The 27,465-nt window shown below is 40.3% G+C and overlaps 3 protein-coding genes and 1 pseudogene across 3 annotated transcripts in view; all 4 read left to right on the top strand.

Moving 5' to 3' along the window:
* The window catches only part of tmem131l (transmembrane 131 like), a 31,764-nt gene extending 22,053 nt beyond the window's left edge, over nucleotides 1–9,711 (top strand). The window contains exons 15-34 of the mRNA XM_023417413.2: nucleotides 22–91; nucleotides 189–312; nucleotides 425–494; nucleotides 612–721; nucleotides 857–926; nucleotides 1,143–1,276; nucleotides 1,683–1,825; nucleotides 1,944–2,130; nucleotides 2,777–2,962; nucleotides 3,355–3,504; nucleotides 3,638–4,184; nucleotides 4,295–4,407; nucleotides 4,620–4,789; nucleotides 4,891–5,097; nucleotides 5,301–5,379; nucleotides 5,790–5,896; nucleotides 6,027–6,159; nucleotides 6,905–6,975; nucleotides 7,175–7,308; nucleotides 9,144–9,711. Coding sequence (XP_023273181.1) covers nucleotides 22–91; nucleotides 189–312; nucleotides 425–494; nucleotides 612–721; nucleotides 857–926; nucleotides 1,143–1,276; nucleotides 1,683–1,825; nucleotides 1,944–2,130; nucleotides 2,777–2,962; nucleotides 3,355–3,504; nucleotides 3,638–4,184; nucleotides 4,295–4,407; nucleotides 4,620–4,789; nucleotides 4,891–5,097; nucleotides 5,301–5,379; nucleotides 5,790–5,896; nucleotides 6,027–6,159; nucleotides 6,905–6,975; nucleotides 7,175–7,308; nucleotides 9,144–9,452 — 3,114 coding nt within the window. The 3' untranslated portion in view covers nucleotides 9,453–9,711. The remainder of the gene's footprint in view (nucleotides 1–21; nucleotides 92–188; nucleotides 313–424; nucleotides 495–611; nucleotides 722–856; nucleotides 927–1,142; nucleotides 1,277–1,682; nucleotides 1,826–1,943; nucleotides 2,131–2,776; nucleotides 2,963–3,354; nucleotides 3,505–3,637; nucleotides 4,185–4,294; nucleotides 4,408–4,619; nucleotides 4,790–4,890; nucleotides 5,098–5,300; nucleotides 5,380–5,789; nucleotides 5,897–6,026; nucleotides 6,160–6,904; nucleotides 6,976–7,174; nucleotides 7,309–9,143) is intronic.
* Nucleotides 9,712–11,497: 1,786 nt separating this feature from the next.
* On the top strand, nucleotides 11,498–14,303 carry LOC111663264 (toll-like receptor 2 type-2; annotated as a pseudogene).
* A 3,690-nt stretch (nucleotides 14,304–17,993) lies between these two features.
* Nucleotides 17,994–20,145, top strand: percc1 (proline and glutamate rich with coiled coil 1). The gene is made up of 2 exons (XM_087176956.1): nucleotides 17,994–19,075; nucleotides 19,182–20,145. Exon 2 carries the CDS (start codon nucleotides 19,197–19,199, stop codon nucleotides 20,043–20,045), a length of 849 nt encoding a protein of 282 aa, XP_087033082.1. The 5' UTR covers nucleotides 17,994–19,075; nucleotides 19,182–19,196; the 3' UTR covers nucleotides 20,046–20,145.
* A 1,396-nt stretch (nucleotides 20,146–21,541) lies between these two features.
* Nucleotides 21,542–27,411, top strand: pdia2 (protein disulfide isomerase family A, member 2). The gene is made up of 11 exons (XM_023417398.2): nucleotides 21,542–21,875; nucleotides 22,607–22,813; nucleotides 24,008–24,141; nucleotides 24,234–24,371; nucleotides 25,024–25,140; nucleotides 25,258–25,383; nucleotides 25,516–25,710; nucleotides 26,342–26,462; nucleotides 26,719–26,897; nucleotides 27,006–27,194; nucleotides 27,284–27,411. Exons 1-11 carry the CDS (start codon nucleotides 21,590–21,592, stop codon nucleotides 27,329–27,331), a joined length of 1,740 nt encoding a protein of 579 aa, XP_023273166.1. The 5' UTR covers nucleotides 21,542–21,589; the 3' UTR covers nucleotides 27,332–27,411.
* Nucleotides 27,412–27,465: the final 54 nt, after the last annotated feature.

Below are 27,465 nucleotides of genomic sequence, written 5' to 3'. Positions count from 1 at the left end.
ATAATGTGTTCATTCTCACAGCATGAGGAAGTGGTGTTTGAGGCAGAACGAGAGTGTGGGCGACCTTGCCCGCTCAGGTTGTCTGAAACAGGTGAGACAAGCATTTTATAATCCCTTGTGTGAGAGAAAAAGTCATAATCTGATTTTTTTTATTGTTCAATAATTAACTTTTTTCTCTTTTACAACAGCCCATTCAGAGTGGCAGCGTTCTCTTCTCCCAGACTTTTTCCCCTCGTCCTGGGATGTAGACAGCAAACTGGCTGCTGAACTCTGTTCTCGATGGCAGAACCACAAAGACAAACTCCCTTGCAGGTCCGTCTTAGATGCAGCACACTGCTTTCCTCTTTATGCCATTGTAAGCCTTGTAGTTGGTCATAACGCATCATTAACGTCTTTAATCATGTGAATCCTTTTGTACTCTCAGGTGGCCCAGACTACCTGTAGACACATCCACTCCTCTGGATTTTGGTGCTACACCTGTCAATGAGAGCAAGGTGGGTAACCCTTAAAGATTGTGAATGATGGTTTGATTGGAATTGGAATGGATTTTTTGAAGATAGACTTAAAACCTGTGACATTTGTCTAATAGAAGAAGTGTTTTCACATTTCAGGTGAAGACTTTCATGCTGAAGAATCCTTCCTCTTCAGTGGTTTCTGTAGAGATTCGAATCCTCTCCCTGTACCCAGCACCTTTACAGGCTCTGGACCTCCTAACCAAATGGTACGCAGAGAACAGTAAATGTTTTATGTCACAGGGAATGATTCTATTGAAACATATTTTCTGCTTTAACTGTTTTGTGCCATGATGCTCCAGCACATTGCTTTAGTTAATTTCTTTAATTGTTTTCTTTGTCAGGTTTAATATCAGCCCCCTCTCTGTCAACATCAGCACCACAGAGTTTTCTCTGTTGGCTTCTCTACCAAAGGTAAATCCCTTAAAACACTCTTGGGAAATAAAGTTGTGGCGCAGTTTAATCTTTTAGTATTTACTCATAGTATTTTGGCCTACAGGATGTAATCCTTATCTAACTTCATCGATTCATTAAACACATGGACAACACTGGTATTCTTGAAATGCTTCAGTCTTGCCTATGTTGACTCCCCTGCTAATTTTCCCCACTTCTCTCTGTGCGTGTGTTCAGGCAGGTGAGAATGTGGAAGACATAACACGAGAGGGTGTCCTCCGTCTGCTGCTGCAGCCCTGGGAGGCCAGAGAGGTCGCTGTGGTCTTCACTCCCTCTGAACACAAACCAACCACTACCATTCTTATTATCAGGTACTGATTCAAATTAATAGGATGAGTATGTCCGTAGCTTTTGAATATACAGTATATGGTGTTTAGTTTTTGTGATAGTGTAAGATTTAAAGCTTCTTAAGAGACAGTTTGCTTTTATGGTTAATCTTGTCGCCTGCTATTTTTAAGCCATTTGCTTTCCTATAAAGATGCTGTAGAAAGTGTGTCACAACCCACTTCAATAAGACAGTTAACTGGCTGAAACTGAAAATCTGACTGTTATTCTTGAATTTTGTACATGGAAAAAACATAAAATCTGAAACTGAAGAATAAACTTAAAAGAAGGTAAAAAATGAAACTGCTTTCAGTCTAATGTTAATTCTTACCTCTCTTTTTTTAAGGTGTGAATCAAAGCCTTACTTTGTGTGTGTTCTTAACTGTTTTTCAGGAACAACCTGACAGTGTTCGACATGGTGACAGTGCAAGGCCATGGAGCGAAAGAGCTGCTCAGAGTCGGAGGCAAACTTCCCGGCCTGGGAGCCTCCCTGCGCTTCAACGTTCCTCAGTCAACTCTAATGGAGTGTCGTGATGGTGAGATTGACATTTACATTCAATGTAGATAAAGTACTGTTAAGTTATGTTTTCTTTAATTTTAGAAGTAAGTATTCACTTCACAAATGGCTAAAACGTTACTATACGTCACTCCTAGGTCTGCGCACCAACAAGCCGCTTTTCGCCATCAGAAAAAGTTTCAAGGTGGAAAATGCCGGAGAGCTTCCTCTGACAGTCATGTCAATGAATATAAATGGATATAAGTGTCAGGGATTCGGCTTTGAGGTGCTGCAGTGTCGCTCCTTCAGCCTTGACCACAACACCTCCTCTGAGATCACCATAGCGTAAGTGGAATTTTAGCCAGCTTTATTGTTTATAACTTTTTTAATATCTGCCTTGCTTAGTATTTAGATTATGTTGACATGTAATATCTTTAGTACTTGGTGTATATTACACCAGTAAGTCAGTTACAATTAATGCTGCTAGACTTTTAACTGGAACTACAAGAAGAGAGCACCATACCCCAATTTTCACATCCCTTCATTGGATACCTGTTGCTTCAAGGATACAGTTCAAAATTCTGTTAATCACATATAAGGCATTAACTGATTCAGCTCCAAACTACATCTCTGGCCTGCTAAGCTCATGTCTTTTAGGATTTAGTGACATCTATTGGTGAGATTGCAACCAACTGAATACCTCTTCCCTCATCCCTTCCTTTGCAAGCATGTGGGAGAACCGATGGTGGGATTCAGTTAATGTAAAAATGCAAAAGGCCCTCTCTAGAGCCAGTGTTCGGTTTATCACTTATGAAGAAATATGGTGGTGCAACATGGCGAGATAAGAAAGGCTGATTCTAAGTTAACAAAAACACAACACAATTCTACACACTGGTCCTTTAAGAAAAGTTCCAAAGTTTTATCATTATTATTATTTTTATTATTATATATTTTATCCTCTGTCATTGTCTCTACATGTCTCTCCCCTCAGGTTCACCCCAGACTTCACCTCGTCCTGGGTGATCCGGGACCTCACTCTGGTGACATCTCGTGGCACCTCTTTTCCTTTCACCCTCAATGTGACGCTGCCCCACCACATGTTGCCTCTCTGCGCTCAGGTAGTTCCTGGACCAAGCTGGGAGGAAACCTTCTGGGTGATTACCCTCATCTTCACATGGTTAGTATCTTCTAAGTGGTTATTTCATTAAAGGATCTCCCCCACAAACATTTTAATAGTCTAGACTTGTTTAATGAACAACTGAAATGAAAATCCTCTTCCCATTGAGAAATTCAGAATCAATTAATGTGATAATATGGAGAGAACATAGGCCCTAAGTTTACACCTTCTGTCACTGGTCCTGTTACGTTCCATTCTGAACACAATAACAAACATACAGATCATGTAAAAGTTGTGTTGATCTCTGATCAGAAATGAGTAGAGAGTAGGTGCATGTCAAAAAATATGACAGATTATTAGAAAGAGATCATTCTAATCCTTGTTAAACTAAGTAAACAAAGTTTTTTGTAGGTCAAATCTTCTAATAATTTTTGTTTTTCTGTTCTTTGCAGCTTCTCACTGTTTGGTGTGTGTCTGATGGCCTTCCGTCAGGCTCATTATATCCTGAATGACTTCTCCACACCCAGCATCAGAAGCAACCACAACTCTGTCCTGTCCCGGGAGAACGGCTCCTTCAACAATATCACACCCAATGGAGTAAAGTATGTCCAGTGTTCTTTTCAGTTGTTTCCCTGCACACTTCATTGACTGTTTACTGTTTGCACAAAGTCAAACACTGCACATGGATTTTTTTCTGGTGTTGAAACACTATCTTTTTGTGTCTCATTCATACAGTAAAACAAAGGGAAGTTGTAAGAGCTATGTGGACACCTGTACCACCTCTGATAAAGGTAAGGGGCGTGGCTCTCCAGCTTTGGCCAACAGCCCCGCCCCACGTCCTCAATCCTCGAAGAAAGGCTCCTCGACTACCCCATCCCAACCACAAAAGAAACACAAGGTTTCACTTTATTACACCAAATACAAGTCCAGCTCGTCCGCAGCAGCTGGTGCTGTGACAATGGATGAAGAACACGAAGACCAGACTCCGGACGCCCCCCTGACCCCAGACCCCGATGTCTGCAACAACAATGAACCAGCTTTCATCAGTGAGCTGGATAAAAAGACATCCGCAGACTTTAAAGAAGACCCCAACAGAACTATAGAAGATAGAGTGCCAGCAGTTATGTTTCCCATGGAAATGCCTGCTGGTTTCCCAGATAACATCACATTGGGCCCAGGACCTAGACCAGGCCTGTTAGTGTGCAGTCCTGTAGAGAAGAGCTGCACTGAGCACTATGCAGAGAAGATCAACTCTGAGAAAAGGGACAGTTCTGAACTAGTGGTAAGAAAAGGGCTGCAATTTATAATCCCAATATCTATTGCAAACAGTACAATCTAATGGGTCCCTATGAAAAACTAACCATCATCACTTTATGGTTTTAACCACTCCAGCTGAGAGACGACGGCAAAGGCCAGAAAAAGAATGCACCGAGCACAGAGACTGGCACTGCACCAGGGAATAATAAGGGAAAGAGGAGTCGCAGGAAGACAGAAAATATCTCCAGGTAGACCACGATTTACCTATGTTTTCATCTATGAATCACTTAACATTAATTCTGACATTTCATAGTAAAATACCATGATACTGGTCTTGCTATTTAAAGATGAATAAAGAGCTACGTTACATTCTGTCAGTGAAACTAAATATGAGATACTGTGTTATCAAGCATGTAACAGTAAGATAAAATTTGTTATGTTTGTGTGATTACTGCACTAGTGCTCCTGACCACAATGTGATAGTGATGCCAGAGAGGGAGAAAGAGCCTGATTGGAAAACAGGGGACCGTAACATCACCGGAACCCGCAACAGGAATCGCTGCTGCAACACCTTCAAGTCAGAAGCACTAAAGCCTGGAAATATTGCTGAGAGCCCCCTCAAACAAAACGGTGGGAAGACTTGACCTGTCACAGTTCTCTGTAGCATTCCCAATTCAAGCACAACTGAACAATTGATTTTAATGTTTCTGGCTTTTGTTGATTTGTTATAGGTGTGTGTCCTGCCCGCACTCGAAGAAAGTGTCCTACAGAGAGGCGTGGCGGTGGTGTGTGTGAGTCAGGTTCAGACTCCGGCAGCTCATCAGGCAGTGTGAGGGCCAGCAGAGGGAGCTGGGGCAGTTGGAGCAGCACCAGCAGCATGGAGGGAGACAAGGACCCTAGTGCCCGGACACACGCCTGCACTACCTCATCCAGAAAAAGTATGGAGCACTTGTGCACTACATTATCTAGGAATATAAGAACTGCAGTAATTTCCTCTTTTTACTTTATAGTTACATTATTCTATGCAACAAGTTTCATAATTTTCCCACAATCAGGTGCATAACCCAAAAAAAATAGACAGACACAAATCATCAATAAGAATTATGATTTGCCAAATGTTGACACTTTTTGTTTTTTACAGGGGACTCCATGCAGTACAGTGTCTACCCAGTAGAGAGAGACTGCTACCAGACCATGAATACAAACTACAAGGCTCTGAGGTACTAGATCAAACACAAACACACACACACACTTGGGACAGACTGATGATTGTATGAGCCATGGCAGAAACATGCTCTTACCTTAGGGTTTGTTAGCAATTGTCAGCTAAAGATTAATACTAGTTTGTCTATGTTTTAATGTGGACAACATTTTGGATTGTCATGGATTGTACTGAGCACTATTAAGTTAAATAGAAATGTAGGTAATTTGGTATATATGTAATATAGTGCAATATACAGTATATATTGTAGAGTTGCAGTATAGTCAATTCTATTAGTGTTTCTATTATTAACATCTATCCACTTGTCACCATGGTCAGGCCACTGTTGTCTGAGAGAGGACTGTGAACATTTTTTTTTTTTCATCCAATCCCTGTTTGACATGTAACCTTTGCCTTCTCTCTGTTCAGCATGAACAGTTTGTACCGTAAAGACTTGTGCCAAAGCCCAGATCCCACAGCCTCCTCCTTTGCCCCGAGTTTTGCTGCTGTTGCTGCAGGAGTGGACAGGAACATGGGTAAAGGCATTCATAACAAATGCATACTTTCTGTGTTTTTTAAGGTTAAGCAAAGTTTAAAACTTCTTCAACTAACAGACTCTAGCATTACTTCTAATTTCTAATGGGAAGTTGTTGGGTTCTTCCTTAGACCTGACCGGTCAGTATTTGCCTGAAGAGACGTGGTCGGCTCCATCCATACCCCTCACCAATGAGTTCAGATACAACACCACTGAGGCGCTGCCCTACATACCTCAGCCAGCACCCACCAGCTCATACAATGGGTAGGTGTTTGAATGCATGTTAGTTAAAGCTCCACTCATGTTTTTATTTCAACAGGAAATTAAATATCTGTCTGTAATATAAAATGGGTTGTTCCTAGTCACAAATACAGCACAAAACAGCAGTTGAACATTTTAGCAATCTAAGATAATTTTTTTAGGAGTTGGTGGAGACAGAATTGACCTGATGAGAGACAGTATTTAACTTGTATTTGTCAGGTGGACAGAAATTTTACCCCACATAATTGCCAATCGTGCTATATGCCTACATGAAGCAAATGTAGGAAATTATTTGCCAACACTGGCCACAGTAACATTATGTCAGGCTCTGTATCTGCCCCCAAGTGCCAAAAAAATCAGTTGCACCTTTGAAGAAGCATAAGATCAACTCGACAGAAAATCTTTGGTCCATTTGTGACAAAATTAACAGAATAAATTTAATGGAATTTCTTAATGTTAATCTCCTAAATCAGAGTGGCTGTGGTAAATGTCTGTATTCATCTGAAAACTCAATCACTATGATGCAACTTAACCCCTCTGTTTGAACAGTATCCCTTACTGCTTAAAATAACTTCATTAGTTAGCACATAGATCTGTCCTGACATGGTGCTGATACTAGTTTATAGTTTGAATAATTACCTTCCCAGTGCTGCAGCCGTCTCTATCTCTGTGCTTCTGTACATCAGTGTTACAGTTTTATCTGTCCCTGTTTAAACTTTTTCATAAGGTGTTTCCTTGTTTCCTGCAGGTTTACTTGGAGTAATTCCAACAGCCATTGCAACAGTCCCTACACCTACTGTGAGGAAGCCAACTACATAGGTACAAGCTCATAATGTGCAGTTTACTCGAACTTGAAGCAAGTTTTATATTCATATTACACTTTGTATAATGTTTAATTTTGATGAAAAGGAAAGAAATGGTCTGGAATTAAATCACTTGAAATTTGGGTGTTGACATTTCATCCTTAAGGTTTCTGTGGATTCAAGCTCAGCATTTGTTTGTTGTAATCATTTTGTAGGTAATGGAACATTTCCCAGTGGTTTCCCTAGTCAGGAGGGCCAGAACACACACAGCAATCAGACCAGCTGGACTGAGGAACAGCCTCAGGAATCGCCCTCAACCTGGGACACAGCAGCTTGTGTGGGCAGCAAGGTGACAACTCACAATACATACCTCAGACTAAAGACCCTTTTACATTGGTTAAAAAACTCCCTAACATCAGGCTTTTGTCGGCAGTAGAAAAGGGTACAATCAGCATTCACACCCGGGTCCAATGAATCTGCAGTAGACATGAGTATTTATTGGCTCCGGCTCCGATTAGCATCAGTAAACCCAACACCCGGTTGTACCCACTACCCCCTTTTGTGTGCTGTGACTTCTTTCAGAGCACACAAACATGTAAAGTCACCTGTCACCTGCATGGTGCTGTTAAACCAGAAACACCACGGCTACACTGCACTCGAGGATGAAAGAGTGAGCTGCAGCCCTGAAATAAGTTTAAAAACATACATCAGATGTTCTGTTTTGCCCAATAACGGTCCAGAATTCAAAGATATAAAGTCATGTGTAACACAGAATATCTTCACATTTGAGAAGCTGCAGAAATGAAAATATTTGGCACTTTTACTTAAGAAATAGCTAAAACTATTGGATTATGGAAATTGGTTCAAATTAATTAATCGACTAATTTTTTCTCTGCTTTGTTGTGATGCAGGTAAAGTGTTGTTTGCTGGTCTTACCGGCTGCATTTTATTGATAATTTTGAAGGAACTTTTAGCTGAGTGAAATGAAGTAAAAATATTCTTATGATTGACATTACCCAACTCTGGACTTACTTTATATAAACCACAAGAATATAACACTCAGAGACATTTCCCCAACTAGAGGACATTTGCATTTAAATATAGATGTACAGGATGTGCTTAAAGTCTTGAAATGAAAAAGTAAATGCAGTGGGTGAATAAAATGTCATGATATGATTTATATGTATATATTTCAAATAACTGGAACACAGTATGAAATAAAACAAAATTTTATGAGTTACCATATTATAAGCACTAAATGGGGCGAGAATATGGGGAAACGATAAGTAATTGCAGTTTCTCACACAACTTACTGTTACTGATTATGATCACAGTGAAACCACAGTATGATGTCTTTTTGTCTGTTTTGACTCGTGTATCTTTTAGAGGCAGTTATTAGCTCTTGCACTTCACTTCATCACTTCACTCTATAGAAATGAGGAACAAGTGCATGTGTTTTTAGACTCAGTCTTACAGAAAGTGGTTTTTTTTTTTTATAAATTCCTCTGCTTCTCCTTTTTACACAGCTGTCATTGTGCTTCATCTTGCACACTGTTGCATGCACTTCACGTGCCATTCTTTTCAACGTAACTCGGAATTTTAGACAGTATTGTCTTATCACAGGTAAACTGGTATTGGTGTGCATGTTGGTAGATATTACACATGCAAAAAGAAATTGCATTACATAAATATTTTGCAAATGTACCTTTGATTACTTTTTTGATTGTTATTTTAATACGTGGTTGCTGCAGTTGCATTTTAAATGGTAATTATAGAATAATTTATTTTCAAATCTGGTTTTAAAATTTTTGTTGTTTTTTCATTTTTATGAACAGCGGTTTATTGATTTATTGTAGCATCTTAACTGCTAGTTGCTATGACACCTAAAGAGGTTACATTTTTTGCTGAGGATGGGGGTCTTTACTAGAGCAGGAAGGTAATTTTCTTTATGCTGAAAAGAAGAGATGAGATTTAAAAACCGTGAAATGACAGCCAGGTCACCACCGCAGGGAGCAGACAGCCAAACGCACAATAGTAGCAGAGCACAGTTACAAATCTCACAGAAGTATAGTATTGGGAGACAGCATCTTTAGACAGCTGTGCACAGTAGCACCTGAACACACAAACTAAAGCTCAGAGAAGTAGCTGCAGAGTTCATGCTTCCCCTCTTTTCATCCATTACAGCCATACTTCTCGGGTACCCGCAGCCTCTCCCCCATGTCCAGCCTGTTTGGATCCATCTGGACGCCTCAGAGCGAGCCCTACCAGAGCCACTTCCAACCTGAGCGATCAGCCCCGATGTCCCCCGTGTCCCCCATCACCCCTCCTCACTCTCCCTTCAGCCGGGAGCCAGAGGTGACCTGCAGACCGATCCAGTACTCCAGCTTCAACCCATTCGGCCCACACATGAACCTGGACATATGGAACTCTTCTTCCAACCGCAGCTCCAACTCACAGCTCTCCAACGACTCTGGCTACTGTGGAGATGTTTAAAGTAAAACAAAACAAAAACAAAACAGCAGACCTTAACAATAATGGCAAACATATAAACCATTGATATGTAAAAGAAAGGAAATAAAAGTGAATGTTCTTTTATCATTATTGGGGAAAATGTGAATATTCCTTTTCTTTTATGTTCCCATTTTCAAATGTTAAATGTTGTGAAAGGTTAACCCTTTTGTTGTATATTTTTCTAGATGTTTTGCAGTTTTGATCATGGAAAATAAAAAAAAAAAAAGGTTTTCTACTTGAACATTTCAGTCTTTTTTAATTAACATAATTTACATAATTTATAATTTGATCATTTGAATCAATTGTCAGAGCCACAAGCCAAAAGACATAATACATAATAATACATAATAATATGTGTAATTGTTTTCAGATTCATTCTTTGTGAAATATCAAGAGCAAATTTCATGCCAATCTGGCTGTTAGTTTTCCAGATATCTCGTTGTAAACCATGAGCTGAGTAGGTATCAGCTCCCATACTGACCTATTACATATTACTATCCAAATGAGTTGTACACTGTGAGGTATATACTGTAGGTTTTCATTTGGGGGAAAAAAAGAGATATCAGATTAGTAGTCTGTTCCAGAAAATACCTACACTTTAGAAGATTAACAGTCTAGCAAGAAATCCTACCAAAGATTGACGGATAGATAATCCTGTGACACCACCCGTCTGAGGCCCTGTTGAAAAAACAGGGTGCTATATGCACTAGTTACAGCTCTACTATTTGAACACTGTGCACATCCATCGGTTCCACTTTCCCTGTGCAAGATTCGAACTGGTCCATTTGACATCATAAATGAGTCTGATTTGTTTTCCCCATCATTGACTGTAGAGATGCATTCACTTTAACATTTTCAGCAGAGATATATATAGAGCCCATTCAGCGTTACTGACAGGAGAAGGGGTGTCGTTTGTTGTAGGTGCTGATCCACCTCAAGAACTTGAAGCTGTACACAAGTGAACTATGAAGCCTACCAAACCACATCCTTGCTATGAGATTACCAAATCCAAAGCTGCACCAGGAAACCGGTGCTCTACTTCCTAATGAATAAAATATTAATACATGGGGAAATATTTTGTCAACTGGGGAAGTTATATAAATAATTCTGAATCAACAAGTACATATCTTTGTCACGCCGTGACTGTGCCGAAGGACAAGAAATTTCAGCTGTAAGCAAGACGCCAAGACTCATCGGTAATTTTTACTTTATTTTCAGTACCTACTCTGTCATGCTCCTATCCGAGTGTTGTGTGAAAAAAACTTTTTATTCATTGCATATAGACAAGCAGTGGAAATATTAAGTAGCATTAAGTTTTGAATGCAAATTTAAATAATAATTTATGTTTTTTTTCTTAATTTAACAGTTTATTAATTGATTTCATACCATGGCCACAGATTTCTCAGTTCTGATTAGGTGGCAGATGTGTATTCATTTGTAGTAATCGGACAGTTTGTCATTTTAAATTAATGTGACAGAGAATTAACTAAGATAGATAAATGCAGTATCTTGTCAGTTAAAACACAAACTTAATTTTAAATGTTTGATATTTACAAGAATCTGTCCTTGCACTGTTCAAGCTGGCTCACTGGAACACAATAATGTTATACCTGTGTTTTTCCTACTCTGACAAGTCAAAATGTTTGCTGTGATAAAAGCGTAACTTATAGTGAAACAGAATATTAAATGCAACTGTTTCCCAGAAAAATGATGGCCTTTCTCTGTGGGGGACTTCCTACCCAAAGGAGCTTAGTAATCATTTGTTTTACACACAATCTTCATTTTCATTTTAAATATTTACATCAGATTGTGTAGGGTTAGTTTGATAAATATGACCATGTCAGCTCATGGTAGCTGCATCGATCTAGGGATGGCAATGTTGATTAGTCCACTGATTTGGTTCAGACTGACATATCTCAACAACTCCTGGATGGACTGGCACCAAATTTTGTGCAGACATTCAATGTCCCCAGAAGATGAATCCCTAATGACTTTGGTGTTCCACCAACGTTGACTCTAGCACCACCATGAGGTTGATATTTGAGATTTTGAGTGAAATGTCTCGACAGCTTTTGGACTTGTTGCCATTAAATTTGGTTCAGACATTTATGCTCCCCACACGATTAATTGTAATAATGACTTTCATGATCCCCTAACTTCAAAGTCAAAATTGTAATTTGTCCACTAGTTTGGTATATGGCCAAATATCTGCAAAACTAAAAACATTTCCATCAACCTCAGCTGTTTGTGTTTCGAGCTAATTAGCCAATATTAGCATTAGTCATTGTGCTAAATTCAAATGGCAGTCATGGTCCACCGCTCATTAACAGCATTTTAGCGTTGTCATTTCAAGCATGTTAGCATGCTGATGTTAGCATTTAGCTCAAAGCACCACAGCTAAATGGAGTTGCTACCATGTGTCTTGGCTTGTTTATTGCCAAATTACTTTGCACAACAGTTTGGAAGAAAAAGCCATCACTTTCTTGGAGCCACTACTGAAAATGGTGCGAAGGGTGTCACTGCTAAACTCCAAGTTGTTCGCCATTCCCTGTGAATCCTCAGCTGATTTCTCACAGCTGGAGTATTTAGATAACAGTGACAACATTTTCAGTGATCTCACGCTGAGAGAAATGATGTGTGACGGCAAAGGTGTCCTTTGGAGTCTGCAAACCAATCAATATCAGCAGAAATGACCTACGGTCAATCAACAGCCAGCTCTTCACCAAACTAGAAGATCTAAAAAACATTGACATGAGTGGAAATGTGTTTCACACAATACCTGAGACTTGTAAGTGGCTGCCAAATCTTAGATTCTTAAACCTTTCATCAACACATTTAACAAAGGTAGGAAGTTTACACATCCTTGACCTATCAGACAATAAATTAAGCGTGTTCAACATCAAGCTACCGTTTCTCACAGAGTTATACATCTCCGGCAACAAGATTGGTAGTTTGCCTGATAGTAGTTTATACCTTCGTCTTGAATCCATTTCCATTCAAAACAACGACTTGCAGAAATTCAGCAGTAATAATCTAAACGACTATAAAAATCTGAAGAGGCTGGAGGCTTCTGCTAACACGTACGTCTGTTGATGTGAATTCGTAGCGTTCATGACAAGTGACTTGGTGAAACATCGAGTCAGAATTAGAAAGAAGAGTTCACATTGTACATCTGTGACTCCCCTGATGCTGTGAGAGGAAAGAGTGGCAGACGTGAGGTTATCAGTGTTTGAGTCCCACAGGGCTTTATCTTTTTCTTTACTCTGCTCAGGCATCCTGGTGATGTTTCTGCTCTTCTTACATTTGTGTCACAAGTACAACGTTGTGTGGTATATAAAGATGACTTTGGCCTATCTGAAAGCTGAGAGAAAGCCAAAGTTAAAAACGGGAGAGCTTGAGTATGACGGCTTTGTGTCCTACAGTGAGATGGACTCTGGTTGGGTGAAAGCCCATCTGGTTCCGGAGCTCGAGCAGTGCGAGCCCCCTTTCCGACTGTGCCTTCACAAAAGAGACTTTGTACCTGGCGGATGGATTATAGACAACATCATGGACGCCATTGAGAAGAGTCACAAAACACTCTTCATCCTTTCTCAGCATTTTGTCAGTGAGTGAATGGTGCAAGTACGAGCTGGACTACACCCATTTCAGATTGTTTGACCAAAACGACGACACAGTTGTGCTGATTCTGTTGGAGCCCATTGACAAAAACACCATCCCAGAAAAGTTCTGTAAGCTGCGGAGAGTCATGAACTCCAGGACGTACTTGGAGTGGCCTGATGATGACAACCAGATTGCCAGGTTCTGGCAGAGTTTGAGAACGGCTATTAAAATACCTGTGACTGATAATGATCAAATCAAGCTGGTAATGTGGTGTTTTGAATTGTACTGTTATATTCAGGGGACATGCTCTTTTTTCCCCATTCACAGCAGCTATACATGCACTATGTAAAGCCATTTGTACATCATTTGGGGAAAACATGATAGTTGCCCAGGAAAAACAAATTATCATATTTTGAATCTAACTGGTCTCTATCTGATACAACACAACAAATTTTGTCATTTTAAAAAGACGCAAAAAATGTCTGATCTTACTATTTTGAATTTACATGACATAGGTGGGCAATGAATTTGGTATAAACAGCATCACTAATCTTGAAACCTATTTTTGTTACACTATACTGGAGTACAGTTCATAATGTTTAAATGACAAATCTACATTTAAATCCAGATAGAAGAAGCTGTTCAACTGGTCCGAAAGATTTTTGTTTAACTTTTCCTCACAGCCACAATGTTTTGAATAACACTAAATACTGCATGTGACAGTAGATCTTTGTGTCATTTATGGCCTGGTAAAACAAGCTGCTGCCACTGCCCCAGACAGACAAACAAGTGACAAGGAAGTTACATCGTCACTGATGACCTGCGTTGATGAGAGGACATTTTCATTTTCATTTTGACCCCAAAAAAACACAGTGACATGTAAACATAAATGGACTGTGGGCACTGTTTGCTTATTGATTTGAATATTGTCACTGTAGAGCAGGTTAAGTGTTTGAAAATTAATTAATTTCAGTTTTCATTCATAGAACACCCACATGAGGATGTGAAAATGAAAATGTAAAATTGGATTACTGCATTTTATTTTTAATTGTTTACTGTTTAATTGTCTTTTTACTGTGCTGGGCTGAAGAGCAGCAGGAGAACAGGTGTGCTGACTGGGCAGCTCACACAGGTGCCTTGACTGTTCTTTGTTCTGTGTCATGAGCTCATTCTCTCTTTGACGTTCAGCTGAACTGGTTCCCTCTATCATTTCACCTTCGTTCTGTTGAGTGAGGTTATTTCATTATAATTCCCCAAGTCATGTTCATTTTGTTGTTATCTCCTTGGTTTGTGCTCATGTGATAATATATAGAGTGACAATGTATTGATGTACTGATTTATGATTTAGAATTTTGTTGCTTTATTTGATATTATATCGTAGAATTTGACCTGTGTGTACGCTTCCTTTCATTTGTAGAAATATAACCACTCCCACCTGACTGGCTGCAAGCAAACGATTAAATACTCTCAAGTGGAACCTGCTGACCGCTTCTCCTGCTTTGCTCATATTCAAGTCCAGTGTAATCCTAGAACACACACAGGTACATGTGTGAAAATTACATTGCTATCATGGAATTACATTTTCATTTTCAAGTTTACATGGTCATCTTAATAAAAGTCCCCGATAGGCTTCTATAATGATTTATAGAAGCCTCAATTACACTCAATTGTTTTTAATGTGGAGGGTTCACTTAAAAAGAGTAATGCAATTCCTGCATTCCACATTGTCATTTGTCACTTATGACATTTAATAGATATTCTAATGGAATATAGATCCACTGGTACTAGAACAAAGCCAGTGCCCCTTGTGTTAATCTATGGATGATATGCAGTTTGTGAGCTTTGAACATTTTTTCTGGAGTGGATGTTTGCTGCTTTACTTTGTGTGTCAATGAGAATGTGAGTGCTCATGTTGTGTGAATGTGTCATTTAATAAAAGAGCAGGTATGTTATCCGTTTCTATCCTACATGTAAGGGAAGTGTTGGCATGGGGAGAACTGGTAGTGGGCCGGGTCTGGCACGTGTGGTCTGTTCAAGGCCTGGTTGTAGGTTGTTGGACTCCACCAGTCGGACTGCATTAGGGACGGATCGCTCGGCCAAGTCTTTTCCAGGATAACTTGAAAAGCAGCATCATAGGAAAAGAAAACTGGGGAACAAACAACCGCAGAAACTTTTTAAACATGTGACAATATCGGAAGTCAAGTGAACAGGAAACAGGACGTGCAGGGAGGAAGCCGAGCAGAGCGCGTTACCTGCTTTTATAAACTGATCACATACGGGAATTGGGGATGTAGAGTGCCATCGCTGCCATATACAACGCCAAAAAACCGCCATGGCCGCAGTGACCTGAAACCTGGCTCTGTGTACAGCCCGCAACCAGACAGTGAAACACTCGGTGAGTAAAAATACCCCGGCTGTTATCGCCTCTGTGCTTGAACTCACCTGCCCAGTACCGGAAGTAAGTCCCACAGCGCCCGAGGCTTTGAATTTACTTTCTCAGCAAAGTGGTTTGAGAAAATGGTAATTTCTTGATGCATCATGTGAACAGTGCGATATCTACTGGCCTTAATGTAAAATTGGAAAATACAAACGTTTGTATTTCTCAAATTCAATATAAGGATAGGGGAACCCAACCATGATTGTATTTTAAATTCTAATTATAGTAGCCTAATTACTGTAAAAGCAAATCAAAATATATTTTCTATGCATCAAATGTGTTAATATCAATCACATTATGCCCAATAGCTTTGTTTTCCCATAAAGGTCCAATGTGTAAGCTCTGGCCAGAAATTTAGTTTAAAATGTTCCAAAAAAAATTAATTATCAATATCAACAGTGTGTGAGGGCGGCGCAGTGTGGCAGTGGTCGAGCGCTGTCGTTTCACAGCAACAAGGTTCTGGGTTCCAACGCCGGGCCTTCAGCCTTTCTGTGTTGAATTTGCATGTTCTTCTTGTACCTGCGTGGGTTTTCTCCAGGTCCTCCAGCTTCCTCCCATAGTCCACAGACATGCGCATTATTTTAATTGGCGACTCTTAATCACCCATAAAGTTTGTGAATGTGAGCGTGAGTGGTTGTTTGTCTCTGTATGTCAGCCCTGTGATAAGCTGGCGACCTGTCCAGGGTGTACCCCGCCCAAGACCTCTATATATTGTCTTTAAGATATCTACCACAATTACCATGCTAACCCTGCCGCGTCCTGTGTTGTAATACCACTTTATGACACTAGATGCTGTGTGAATCAGGATCCAGTAGGCGAGAGAACCATTTTACATTACTGTTACGAGATCAGGCAGGATTGAAAGTTTACTAGGCCTGTACATTCCTCAGGAGTTTTCAGCATACTTTAAAGGTCCTGTAAAGTGGAAAAACATATGTGTTCTGAGTTTGTCACGCCACAGAAAAATGGGCTATTAAACCCCCAGCCAAATTTCAATTAATGAAATAATAAGGTTTTAAACTTGTGAGAAAATAACCAAAAACAGCTCATAATAGATTGCGTGCCCTTACTTTGAAAAGCAGAAATGGTGTCATAAGAAAGTGCCTGAGCGATGCAAGTTGATTTTCATTCAGAAAGTTTGTCTCAAAACTGTATGTGCGTAAAATGCAAATTCACAAGCGTAGAACTGAGATCCACAAATGCTTTTTCGCTTCGCAAATGGAAAATTGATTCACAAATGTCTGTTTTAAAGTTGTAAATGTTAGGAAGATATTCACTTTCATTTATTTATACAGTAAATTTCTTTAAATGTATTCACAGATATTTTTTGTATTTGTGGAATTTGTTTGTGTATTTGCAGATCTGTTTTATATTTGCAAGATATTTGTGTCAGTTTACTTTTGTATTTGTACACATTTACTCACTGATTCTCAATCTGTCTACACAATTAATATTGAGGCAAATCTACCTCCATACCTTGCCCTGTCCTTTGTCCTTGCTCTCTTGCCCAGCGTGCCAAAAATAAAACCATGAAGTTTTTTGAGTCAAGCCTGAACGCTCCGGGCGACCTATAAATGGCTATTTCCCCAGTACAATACTAATAGAGCTTTGCCGGTCCAGTCAGAGAGGCCGAGGAGAAATGACACCAAGTTGAAGTTATATTATAAACTTCATATAAAATTCAGGTGCTTTAGGAAAACCTGCTTGATCTTTAGTCTATATATAATCAAAAACTGTTGATTAATTAGTAAAAAATATTGATTCAATAATTGTAGCTTCAATAATTTTAACAAATTCTCTCGATTTAATATGTTAACATATAAGAAAAATCTGAAAGGTGTGTGTGTGTGTGTGTGTGTGTTGTGTGTGTTCATGTGCTTGTGTGCCTAAAAATGTGTGTAATTCATTGTCAGGCTCTTGAGAGCTGACATATTGGCGCTATTGATCTTTAGCCCTAAAATCAACACAGAAGCCAGGATACTGATGACAGGCAGGCCAGGGGAGCCAGGGTGTCCTGATAACACACACACACACACTCACACACACACACACTCACACACACACACACACACACGCACACACACACACACTAACACACAAACACATTAATGCTCGACATGCACATGTGTACAGAGTTACAGATGTCCATAAAGGTCAGTAAAATCTGGTGGACTGCAGGACTTAATCAACACGACTTCATCAAATCATTATTTTCATGATTGACACATATTATACACACGCAGAGGCTCTGATACACACCTCATGCATGCTCTACAATAAAGTGACATTGTGAGTGAGCAACTGTTCAAACCCACAGAATCTTAACTTAAAGTTTAAGAAAGATGTCAGTGTTTTCAAAGTTCTTAAATATATCTGGTTAAAATGTAGTTCAATGCAAATATAATGATACACAACACGTCTAAAATGTTTCACTCAGTAAAATGTGCAGTTGTGAACACATGGTGTCACATTTTTGAATATTTCATACCAGCTGCACAGAGCCTTGGTGAAGTATGAGAACATGTAGAGACAGAATATTGTAACAGTATTATTTTAGGAAAACCATCATTTTTGTTTTATTAAAAAAACAAACAAATTGAGACTGTTATTGACCAGTATATTTCATAATTCTCCACTTATTTATTTGGGTTTGTAAGGGAGTATGAATAATTGCGATCCATTCATAAACAACTTTTCATTTCCAGAAAAATTCTCTACTAAAATTCTAATAACTGGAAAAACTGGTAGAAATACATTTAACACAATGTAAATATCCATTTATTGCTGGAAAGTTCAGTTTTATGGGTGGTGTGAGATGGTCACACATCGATCTTTATTTTAGCTGAATGATATAGGACATAATTCTCAGTACCACATTTTACACTTTGTTCTGCTCTACTACTACTACTCTCTAAGGTGAAACTGGGCTCGCTGGTGGGGAGTTTGACGTGGTTTACTCTTGTGAGTTTTGAGGTGGCATCTAATTAAAAAAAAAAAAAAAAAAAAAAAAGTATTACAGTGTGTCATGTGTTGTATCGAGCCGTGTCTGACCGGGTTGTACTGTATCTCTGGTGTTGTTGGTGATGAGTGGTGGGCTCATGTCAGTTCAGAGTGTTCCCCTTTAGAAGTCAAAACAGCATATGATTTGATTTCATGCTCTTTTATCCTTTAACTAGCCTGATAACAGGGACGGAAAAGGCAACGACGTGTGTGTGTGTGTGTGTACAACAACTCTCCATCATCCCCTAGCAGAGGATCCATTAGCCGTGGACCCCCTCCCCGGTTGCCCAGTGATAAAGTAAACAAAGTGTGTTTGACCAATCCGGCGGGCAAATATTTGTTCTGGAAGCTGCTTCATCCGACAGGAGACACACACAAACACACACACACACACACACACACACACACACGTGCGTCTGCAGCCGTGAGCTGAGGTATATATACAGTGAGAATCCGACTGGACCAGTATTACATATGCACACACACAAACAGCAAAGTGGATCCATCAGTGACCCAGGCCTGGACACAGACTCACCTGAACCTGGCTGCTAAGTCGAATTTCCTCTAGGTAATAAAACGTTAAGTTTATCAACCATTTTGAAAATTTTGTCCTGTCAACAACCTGCTCAGCTCTTAGATATTTACCTGTTCTCTTCTGTAATTGTCTCTTCCAGTGTTAATAAGCCAACATGGCGGCAGGTGTCATCAGGAACTTCCTCGTCCAGGCCCCAACTCCAGCCTACTTCCCCCTGATTTTCCAGCACTCTCCCTGCAAAGACGACGAAGAAGAAGAGAAGCTGGAGGAAAAGCCAGAGGAGAGGGAGGATGAAGAAGAAAGAGAAGAGGAGGAGGAGGAGGATGAAGAATCTGAAGCTCAAGAGGAAGAAGAAGAATGTTTAGAGGAGGTTTTTCTAAACCCAGACCACTATGCTTTGGATGTGACCAAGCAGCTGTTGAGGTTTGCAGACCTTATCAGTCATGATGTTCAGCGGTATTTCGGTCGCTGCTCTGATGACCAAGAGGCTTGTGACATCTACAGCGACTCCGTCTCCGTCACAACCAGCGGGCGTCTGCGTTACTATGACGACCTGCTGAGAATCGCTAGAGCAGGGAGTCCAGAGGAGCAAGAAAACAGCTTTGCGACTTGTAGTGATCATCAAGGAGTTGGGGTTGCTAAGGGCAACAACAGTTTGGGGCCCCTGGCTGAACTGTTCAACCACAGGGGCCCGATTCAAGGCCGTGGCCAACCAATGATCAAGCGGCATCTCCCGCTCAGTTTCTGGACTGAGCCGATCCCCTGCTGCTCTCTGGGCAGCTTCAGTAACACACCTGATGTCACACACACAGACAGTGACACACCTCCACAGGACAGCACACACACAGACGCTAACACACACGTGCACTATAATGCGCTCACACACCACAGCACGCACGCCCTCGACAACAATCAGCCTGACTTCAGTGACTTGCTGGCGAACTGGGATCCAAACCCAGAGCTCACACACACGCTGACGGAGAACACACACATGCAGCATTAAAGCCTGATGGGACTGAGAGAAAAAGACTTCATTCATGTCCTTCACAGTTTTGATACACACTTGTAAAGAGTTAAATAAAAAGGAAAATAACAGGAAACGACTCATTTGCTGTGCACAGTTTTCTTCTGTTTGTTTGAAAGCGTTCACCCAAATACAAACAAAACATTATCTGATCTAACCTTGATAGTCTCCAGTCATGCAGACTTGACTTGATTTGATTTTCTGTACCCAGCTTTGAACAATGCCCTGCTACAATAGAGGTGTGTGAGCTCACAGCTCTGAAAAATGACATTTAGATCATTCAACAGCAACAAGCCTTTCCAGAGACAGTGCCTCAGTTACTCTGGATTATCTAAAGACTTCACAGTCAACTGCTTTCTCTGCTGTTTCGCCTCCAAAAAAAGGAAACAATAACAGTTGAGAGTGAGGTCTGTGTATTATACAGAGTAACTGGGTCATCTGCAACAAATCTTCCATATCAAGTTGTGTAATTGTCCTTTAAGTTGTATTTTTAAAATAAGTGAAAAATCCTCCAATGAGTTTACATAAAATAGTTGTTGGTTATCCACTTCTTTCAAGTATTTTCTAAAATCATTGTAGACATTTTTTCAAAGTTAAAAAGGCTCCAAAATTGTTTTTTCAACTCGTTTCCGAGAAATTTTTATGATCTACAACTCTGTGATAATTGGGTAAACTCCATTTGCTGACAAAGATCATGTGATCTGATCCAAAGCTCCACAGCAGCTACTGGATCAAGTTTCCTGGTGATTGTTTTATCAACTAATGCCTCAAAACCTCAGCACAAACATTAAAATCCACCACTATCTGCCTGACCAGACGCCCCTTAATTTAGGTGAACTGACTCTAAACTATATTACCATCCCTTGACTAATGCACACCATGAACCTGCTGACAATGCATTAACTGTGCCGACAGTATCATCTCCAAATAACCCTGAAATCTGAATTTTATGTTGCAACCTTGAAGCAACTTCTGTGTTAGTGTGAATGAAAAGTTTAAAGGAAGTGGGAGAGAGGGGGATGTGTGTCAAAGTGTTTGCCAAAGTTTAAGCAAACAGAAATGGTGAGATAAAACAGAGGACTGGAGAAGAGAGAGCTAGAAATTCATGTAATTACTGTGCTCACATGGTTTTTAGGTAAATGAGGGTCTGATAAGGACCAGAGAGACAAGTGACGGTTTGAGGACTGCTGCCGTCTGTCAGGTGACGGGCTCTATAGGAAACAGGACGAGGAAAACTTTCAATAAAATGGTGACAAGGGAGGAAGACAGATTAAAAAGTGTATGTGTGATGAGTCCTGAAGCCTCAACAGTCGATCAGCCAGTTTCTGACTATACAGGGCACCACGTGATTGGTTCAAACTGGAAAGAGTCCCCTGCAGGCGCAACTCCTGATTGGATGAGCAGGAAAGCCAGTAACATTTCGACACACACTCTGTCTATTAGACACATAAAGGTACTAACTTTCAGTGACACGTGCATTGAAGGTGCCCATACCTGAGCGGAGGTTCCCAGAGCAGCTCAACATGAGGACGCGCACGCTTTTGTCCATAACCCTGCTGGGCCTGCTGCTGTGGGCCTCCTGCGCCCAGGCCGACGACGCAGACGAAAACCAGGACAGGTCAGAGGAGACATCAAAGGAGACAGCAGAGGAGACTTCAGTAGAGACGGAGGAGGAGGAGGAGGAAACCGAAGAGGCACCAAAGAAAGAAAAAACAACAGAGATAGAGGAGGAGGAAGATGTGATGGTTCTGCACATCAACAACTTTGCCAGAGCTCTCAGCGAGAATCAGTACGTGCTGGTGGAATTCTGTAAGTAGTTATGATTCATATATGTATGAACTACATTTTTTATTTGTCCTATAAAGATGTTAATCACATCTGTTTTAGACATTTGTGTTGCTTTTTAGCACAAATAACATCAGTGACCACAGATGTTGAGGATGATTTTGTGTCATACAGATGTGTATTTCTTTTAAAGAAGACATGCAGATGTGATCTCTTCTTTGAGAGTGATAACCTGGGTGCACATTACTGTGATAAAAGTTCTAAACTCAGCTGAAGAAGGCCGTGGGATATGGCTGAAAGCTCTGGGAATAAGCATGTGTGCGTGAGTTCAGCATTTTTATCACAGTATAAAATGTCAAATGTTAAACGTTGAGTTTTCCGCCACCGCTTTCTATTCAAGCCTTCGTGCGTATCGAGGTGTTATCATACAAATGTGCATATGCGTGTGCGTGCACGTGGTCCCTCCTGTCCAGATGTTCTCCTGGTTCAACTCTCCCACAGATGAGCTCAGCAGTAGCAGAGGAGAGGTCATCGCAAGGAAAACAGCAAAGGGGGATGAAGGCTGAGCCCAACTGCCACTGTTGCTATCAGCAGCTTATTTCCATGTATATCTGAACATGTGCTACTGATAGCAACAAGAACTGGACAGAACAGAGGCCTGCTTTGGTTAATAAACCCCTCTCAGTTTTCAGTATCTCTTCTGCACATGCTGCAAAAGCATGAGCGATATCAACTAATTGCATTTGTGTGTGCAGATGCTCCCTGGTGTGGTCACTGTAAACAGCTGGAGCCACAGTATGCAGAGGCTGCTGGGAAGCTGAAGGCGGAGGAGTCCGCGATGCGTTTGGCCAAAGTGGACGCCACCGAGGAGAGGGAGCTGGCTGAAGAGTTTGAGATCGGAGGCTTCCCCTCTCTGAAACTCTTCATCAATGGAGACCGCGAGCAGCCCATCGACTACACTGGTACACACACACACACACACACACACACACACACACCTCCACCACTGTAAGCCATACTGCTGTCCAGCTTTTTACACTAGCAACCACGTGTGTCTACGTCATCAGTAAGGCTGACTGTCCTGTCAGTCTAACAGTCATGAGTCATGTCTAACCCTAGAGAGAGTGTGTGTGTGTGTGTGTGTGTGTGTGTGTGTGTGTTGACCTCACCTGTTCACTGTTGAACCTGTTTACTGTCATTAATTTAATCAACAGTTTTTGTGTCTTTGAACTATTTTTAATATTTGACTGTGGAAATCAACCTTTTCTTTCCCTTTTATCTTAACGTTCTGTGAAGAGGATAGTTCAACATTTTGGAAATACTCTTGCTCTTGCTTGTCATAATTGTGCTTCTGTAACTCAATGCAATCCCCCATTCAACATTTCTTTCTAAAAAAATTAAACATGTTCTTGGGGTTTTCTTTGAAAATTGAACCTTTTCTGAGCACACACAATAAAACTATGGTTCCCTTTAAAAAGCAGCAACAGTAGATACGTCTTTTTAAAACTACCTTATACCGTCCTTAAACATATGAAGCAAGCACACAGTGTACTGCTGAGAAAGGTTTTGCTCCAAGGCTTGATCTTTAGTAATTGGTGTCATTACAAATGTCAATGGAATTTTGAATGTGGTTTTATAACTCCAACAAAACCCGGAAGTTGTGGTTTCACTTTGGTTCTGTATGGCGATAATTAGCTTATCTTAGCATAAGGGGATAGCATACAGAGAAAAGCAGCTAGCCTCGCTCTGTCCAAAACCTAAACTTTTTATTTGGTTATGGCCATTTTTGATTTGTTGATGTCTAGAAGAATTAAATGATAAGCAAAAAAAAAAAACAGTCCTCATGAGAAGAAGATGTAAACATGCGATACAATGTTTATGTTATTTAATGTTATGCTTTAAGAGTTGCTGCTATGCTACAGAGCTAAGCTACGAGTGTTTTTTTCCAATCTAACCCTTATCAAGAAAGCAGATAAGGGCATTTCCCAAAATGTCAATTGTTAATGCTGTTTTCAGACACATATACCTTTAGTGCTTTATCAGTAAACCTGTCAAATCTTACATCTTGTGTATTATATCGTGTGTGAAAGCAGATGAAACAACTCTTAAATGCCTTGACACAACTTCACTTGTTTGTGTTTGTATGTGGTGCCCAGGCAAGAGGTCAGCAGAGGGAATAATCCAGTGGCTGAAGCGGCGTACAGGCCCTGGTGCTGCAGTCCTCGACTCTGCACAGTCTGCAGCTCAGTTCATCGATGCCCATAGCATCACTGTTGTCGGATTCTTCGATGTACGTTTATCCATTTTCATTTACCCAGTGTTACCTATAACTCAGAAAATATATTTGTATTTATATTTATATTTTGATTTTATTCATATCAGAGTCTGGAGAGTGAGGCGGCTAAGGTGTTCAAGGAAGTTGCCTTCGATACGACTGACACAGAGTTTGCCACGACAACGACTCCTGAGGTTTTCCAGAAGTATGAAGTAAAAGCCAACTCAGTGGTCCTCTTCAAAAAGGTATGAGAACTGATTCTGCAGCAGAGTCCAATGTGTTACAAAGGCAGTGCAAAGGTTTAGGGAGCATTCATGATGTTAGCTTTGCTGCCATCTAGTGCCTGGACACAGTAAAATACAGTATTTTCCTATTTGAGGTTCAGTATAGATTCTCTTCTTTTGAAGTTTGATTCAGGGTTTAGTTTAGAATAAGAACAAGGATTAGATTGTATTGTATTGTTAGTCTGGGTGTCTGGATCCTATGTACGTGGGGTTGGAGGCCTTTTACATGTCTGTACCCAGAGGCTCGTTGTCTCATAATCCGCCTGCAGGTAAATTTCATTTAAAGTTTGTTTTATTTCATATTATTTCTTTGCATGTCCTTGTTCCATGTGTGTGTGTGTGTGTGTGTGTTTTTTTGTTGTTGAACATTTAAATATGAAGATAAAGAATTTTCAATGATATAATGAAGAGAAAAGCAGAAAATTCTCACAACTGAGAAGCTGAGATCAGCAACTGTTTGGTATTTTTTATTGATAACTGAATTAAACAATTCAGGAATGATCAAATTTGTTGATCAGTTAATTGTTACAGAACTGGAATAGTCTGGGAGATTAGTGTCGTGGTCTAGTGAAGTTCGCTAAAACAAACCCGTGTGTGTGTGTGTGTTTGCTAGTTTGATGACGGCAGAGCAGACTTTACATTGTCAGAAGAAGGGAAGCTGGACAAAAGTAATTTGACCACGTTCATCCATGAAAACAGCCTGGAGCTGATCATCCCATTCAAACAGGAGGTAATACACACACACATGCATACACACACTACAAGAAAACTAAAATCAAATGTAAAATTATATTGAAATCATGCTGCATGTGTGTGTGTGTGTGTGTGTGTGTGTGTGTGTTTTCAGACTGCAGAAAAGATCTTCTCCTCCAGCATCCACCTGCACAGCCTGCTATTCATCAACTCCACAGTGGAGAGTCAGACAGCCCTGGTGGAAAAATCCAGGCCTGTTGCCAAAGGGTTCAAGGGCAAGGTAACAGTTTGGTGTGTGTGTGTGTGTGTGTGGGTGTGTGTGTCTTTGAAAGTAAGTTAGTGATAAAAAGACCTAAAACTCAACCTTATTTTCAGTTTTTTTTATGTGTATGTGTGTTTGTGTCTCATGCAGATGTTGTTCATTGTAATTGACGTGACAACAGCCGTGTCTCATGTGCTGACATACTTCGGCGTGTCCGAGAACGACACCCCCACTGCACGCATCATAAACATGGATACAGGAAAGAAGTTCAACATCGCCGCCGGGGATCTCACAGCAGATTCTTTGCGACAGATGTGCCAGGAGGTTGTTGATGGCACTGCCAAGGTAATACACACAAACACACGTTTCATATTCAGCAACATTAAACCCAGTGGTGGAAAGTAACTCCAGTACTGTGCTTAGGTACAAATTTTAGGCAGTAGTACAGGAAGTACTTCGCTACATTTCAAAAACATATGATGATAATTAAGAATTATATCACTGGTTTAAAACCATTTTGAAATGTGGCAAGTTGGAAAAAACAGTGTCTAGTTGTGGCCTCTTGCCACAGATATTTATGAGTTGTTAGCAGTTCCGCTAAAGAGTAACTTCCTCTTGAAACTTCCCAGATGGTTTAATTTAAAAGAAAAATGTTTTAAATTAATGTAAAAAATTTCACAACAAAATCAAAGAGTCCAAAATAAGAAAAGCAGAAGCTCTGTAACAGAAGTTAGTTTTTAATCATCTCACAGTCCACACAGGGAATGTTTTACTCGAGAACGATTGCTTTTACTTTGATACTCTAAACTAAATACTTTTTGTTGATAATGCTTCTGTGCTATTACTTAAGTAGGACGCAGGACTTTTACTTGTAATGGAGTATTTTGAAACTGTGGTATTGGTACTTTTACTTAAGTATGCTGCACTTCCACCACTGAATTAAACCCTAATAATTAGTTATTGTTTTGTGGTGCAGCCCTACTTACGCACAGAAGAGATCCCAGAGGACTGGAACAAAGGACCAGTCAAAGTCCTGGTGGGGAAGAACTTTGAGTCTGTGGCTCTGGACCCGACCAAAAACGTCTTTGTGGAGTTTTGTAAGTCTGAGTCTGTCTGCCTCAGTTTGAGTGACATGTGCACTGTAAAAACTCTGACATCATTAAATCCGATCTATTGTCAAGTAAACTTTCATTCAAAGCTTTTTCATAAAAAATCAGTAACTCCTGACTTCAGCTGTGAAATGTTGTTGTGCTTCAAGGCATTTATTTACATTGAACTCATTGAAACTCATAAAATGTTTTACGTGTGTGTGTGTGTGTGTGTGTGTGTGTGTGTGTGTGTGTGTGTGTGTAGATGCTCCATGGTGTGGACATTGTAAGGAACTGACTCCCATCTGGGATCAGCTGGGTGAAAAGTACGCAGACCATGATGACATTATCATAGCCAAGATGGATGCCACAGCCAACGAAGTGGAGTCTCTCGATATTCGTGGATTCCCCACGCTCAAATATTTCCCAACTGCAGGCAAAGAGGTACACACACACACACACACACACACACACACACACATACACACACACACACACACACAAACTCACACACATGATATTTTATTAAGAGCTTCTTACTGCCACTGCCAGGTGGTTGACTATACTGGGAAAAGGGATCTGGAGACGATGTCTAAGTTCCTGGATGATGGAGGAGTGTTGCCTAAGGAGGAAAGCGATGAGGAGGAAGATGACGAAGATGAGGATGAAGAGGATGAAGAGGAAGACAAGGAAGATGATGATGATGCTAAGGACGGTGACGACACCGGTGATGACAGCAAGGTTTGTATTTTTACTGTTACGTTTTATTTTTTGAAGATAGCTCTGCTCCACTCACCGCTCTTCCATCCATTTATTTTTCTCTGTTTCAGGAAACTGACGAGTCTGCGACCAACACAACATCTAAAGATGAGCTGTGATATCACTTCGGTTTCCAGCCAATCAGAATCAACCTAGTGTCTTTCTTTTTTTTCTTAATAAAATTAAATTGGGTTTAAAAGTGTTGTGCACTCATGACTATTTTGAATTAGCTTTAAACCCTGTTTAGGTTTGT

This window comes from Seriola lalandi, unplaced genomic scaffold (genome assembly GCF_002814215.2).
Source record: "Seriola lalandi dorsalis isolate HSWRI2012SDOR001 ecotype SW California unplaced genomic scaffold, Sedor1 jcf7180002054574, whole genome shotgun sequence".
NCBI classification, from domain to species: Eukaryota; Metazoa; Chordata; class Actinopteri; order Carangiformes; family Carangidae; genus Seriola; species Seriola lalandi.
Note: the sequence above shows the minus strand (reverse complement) of the source record. Positions and strands in the feature narration are given on the sequence as shown.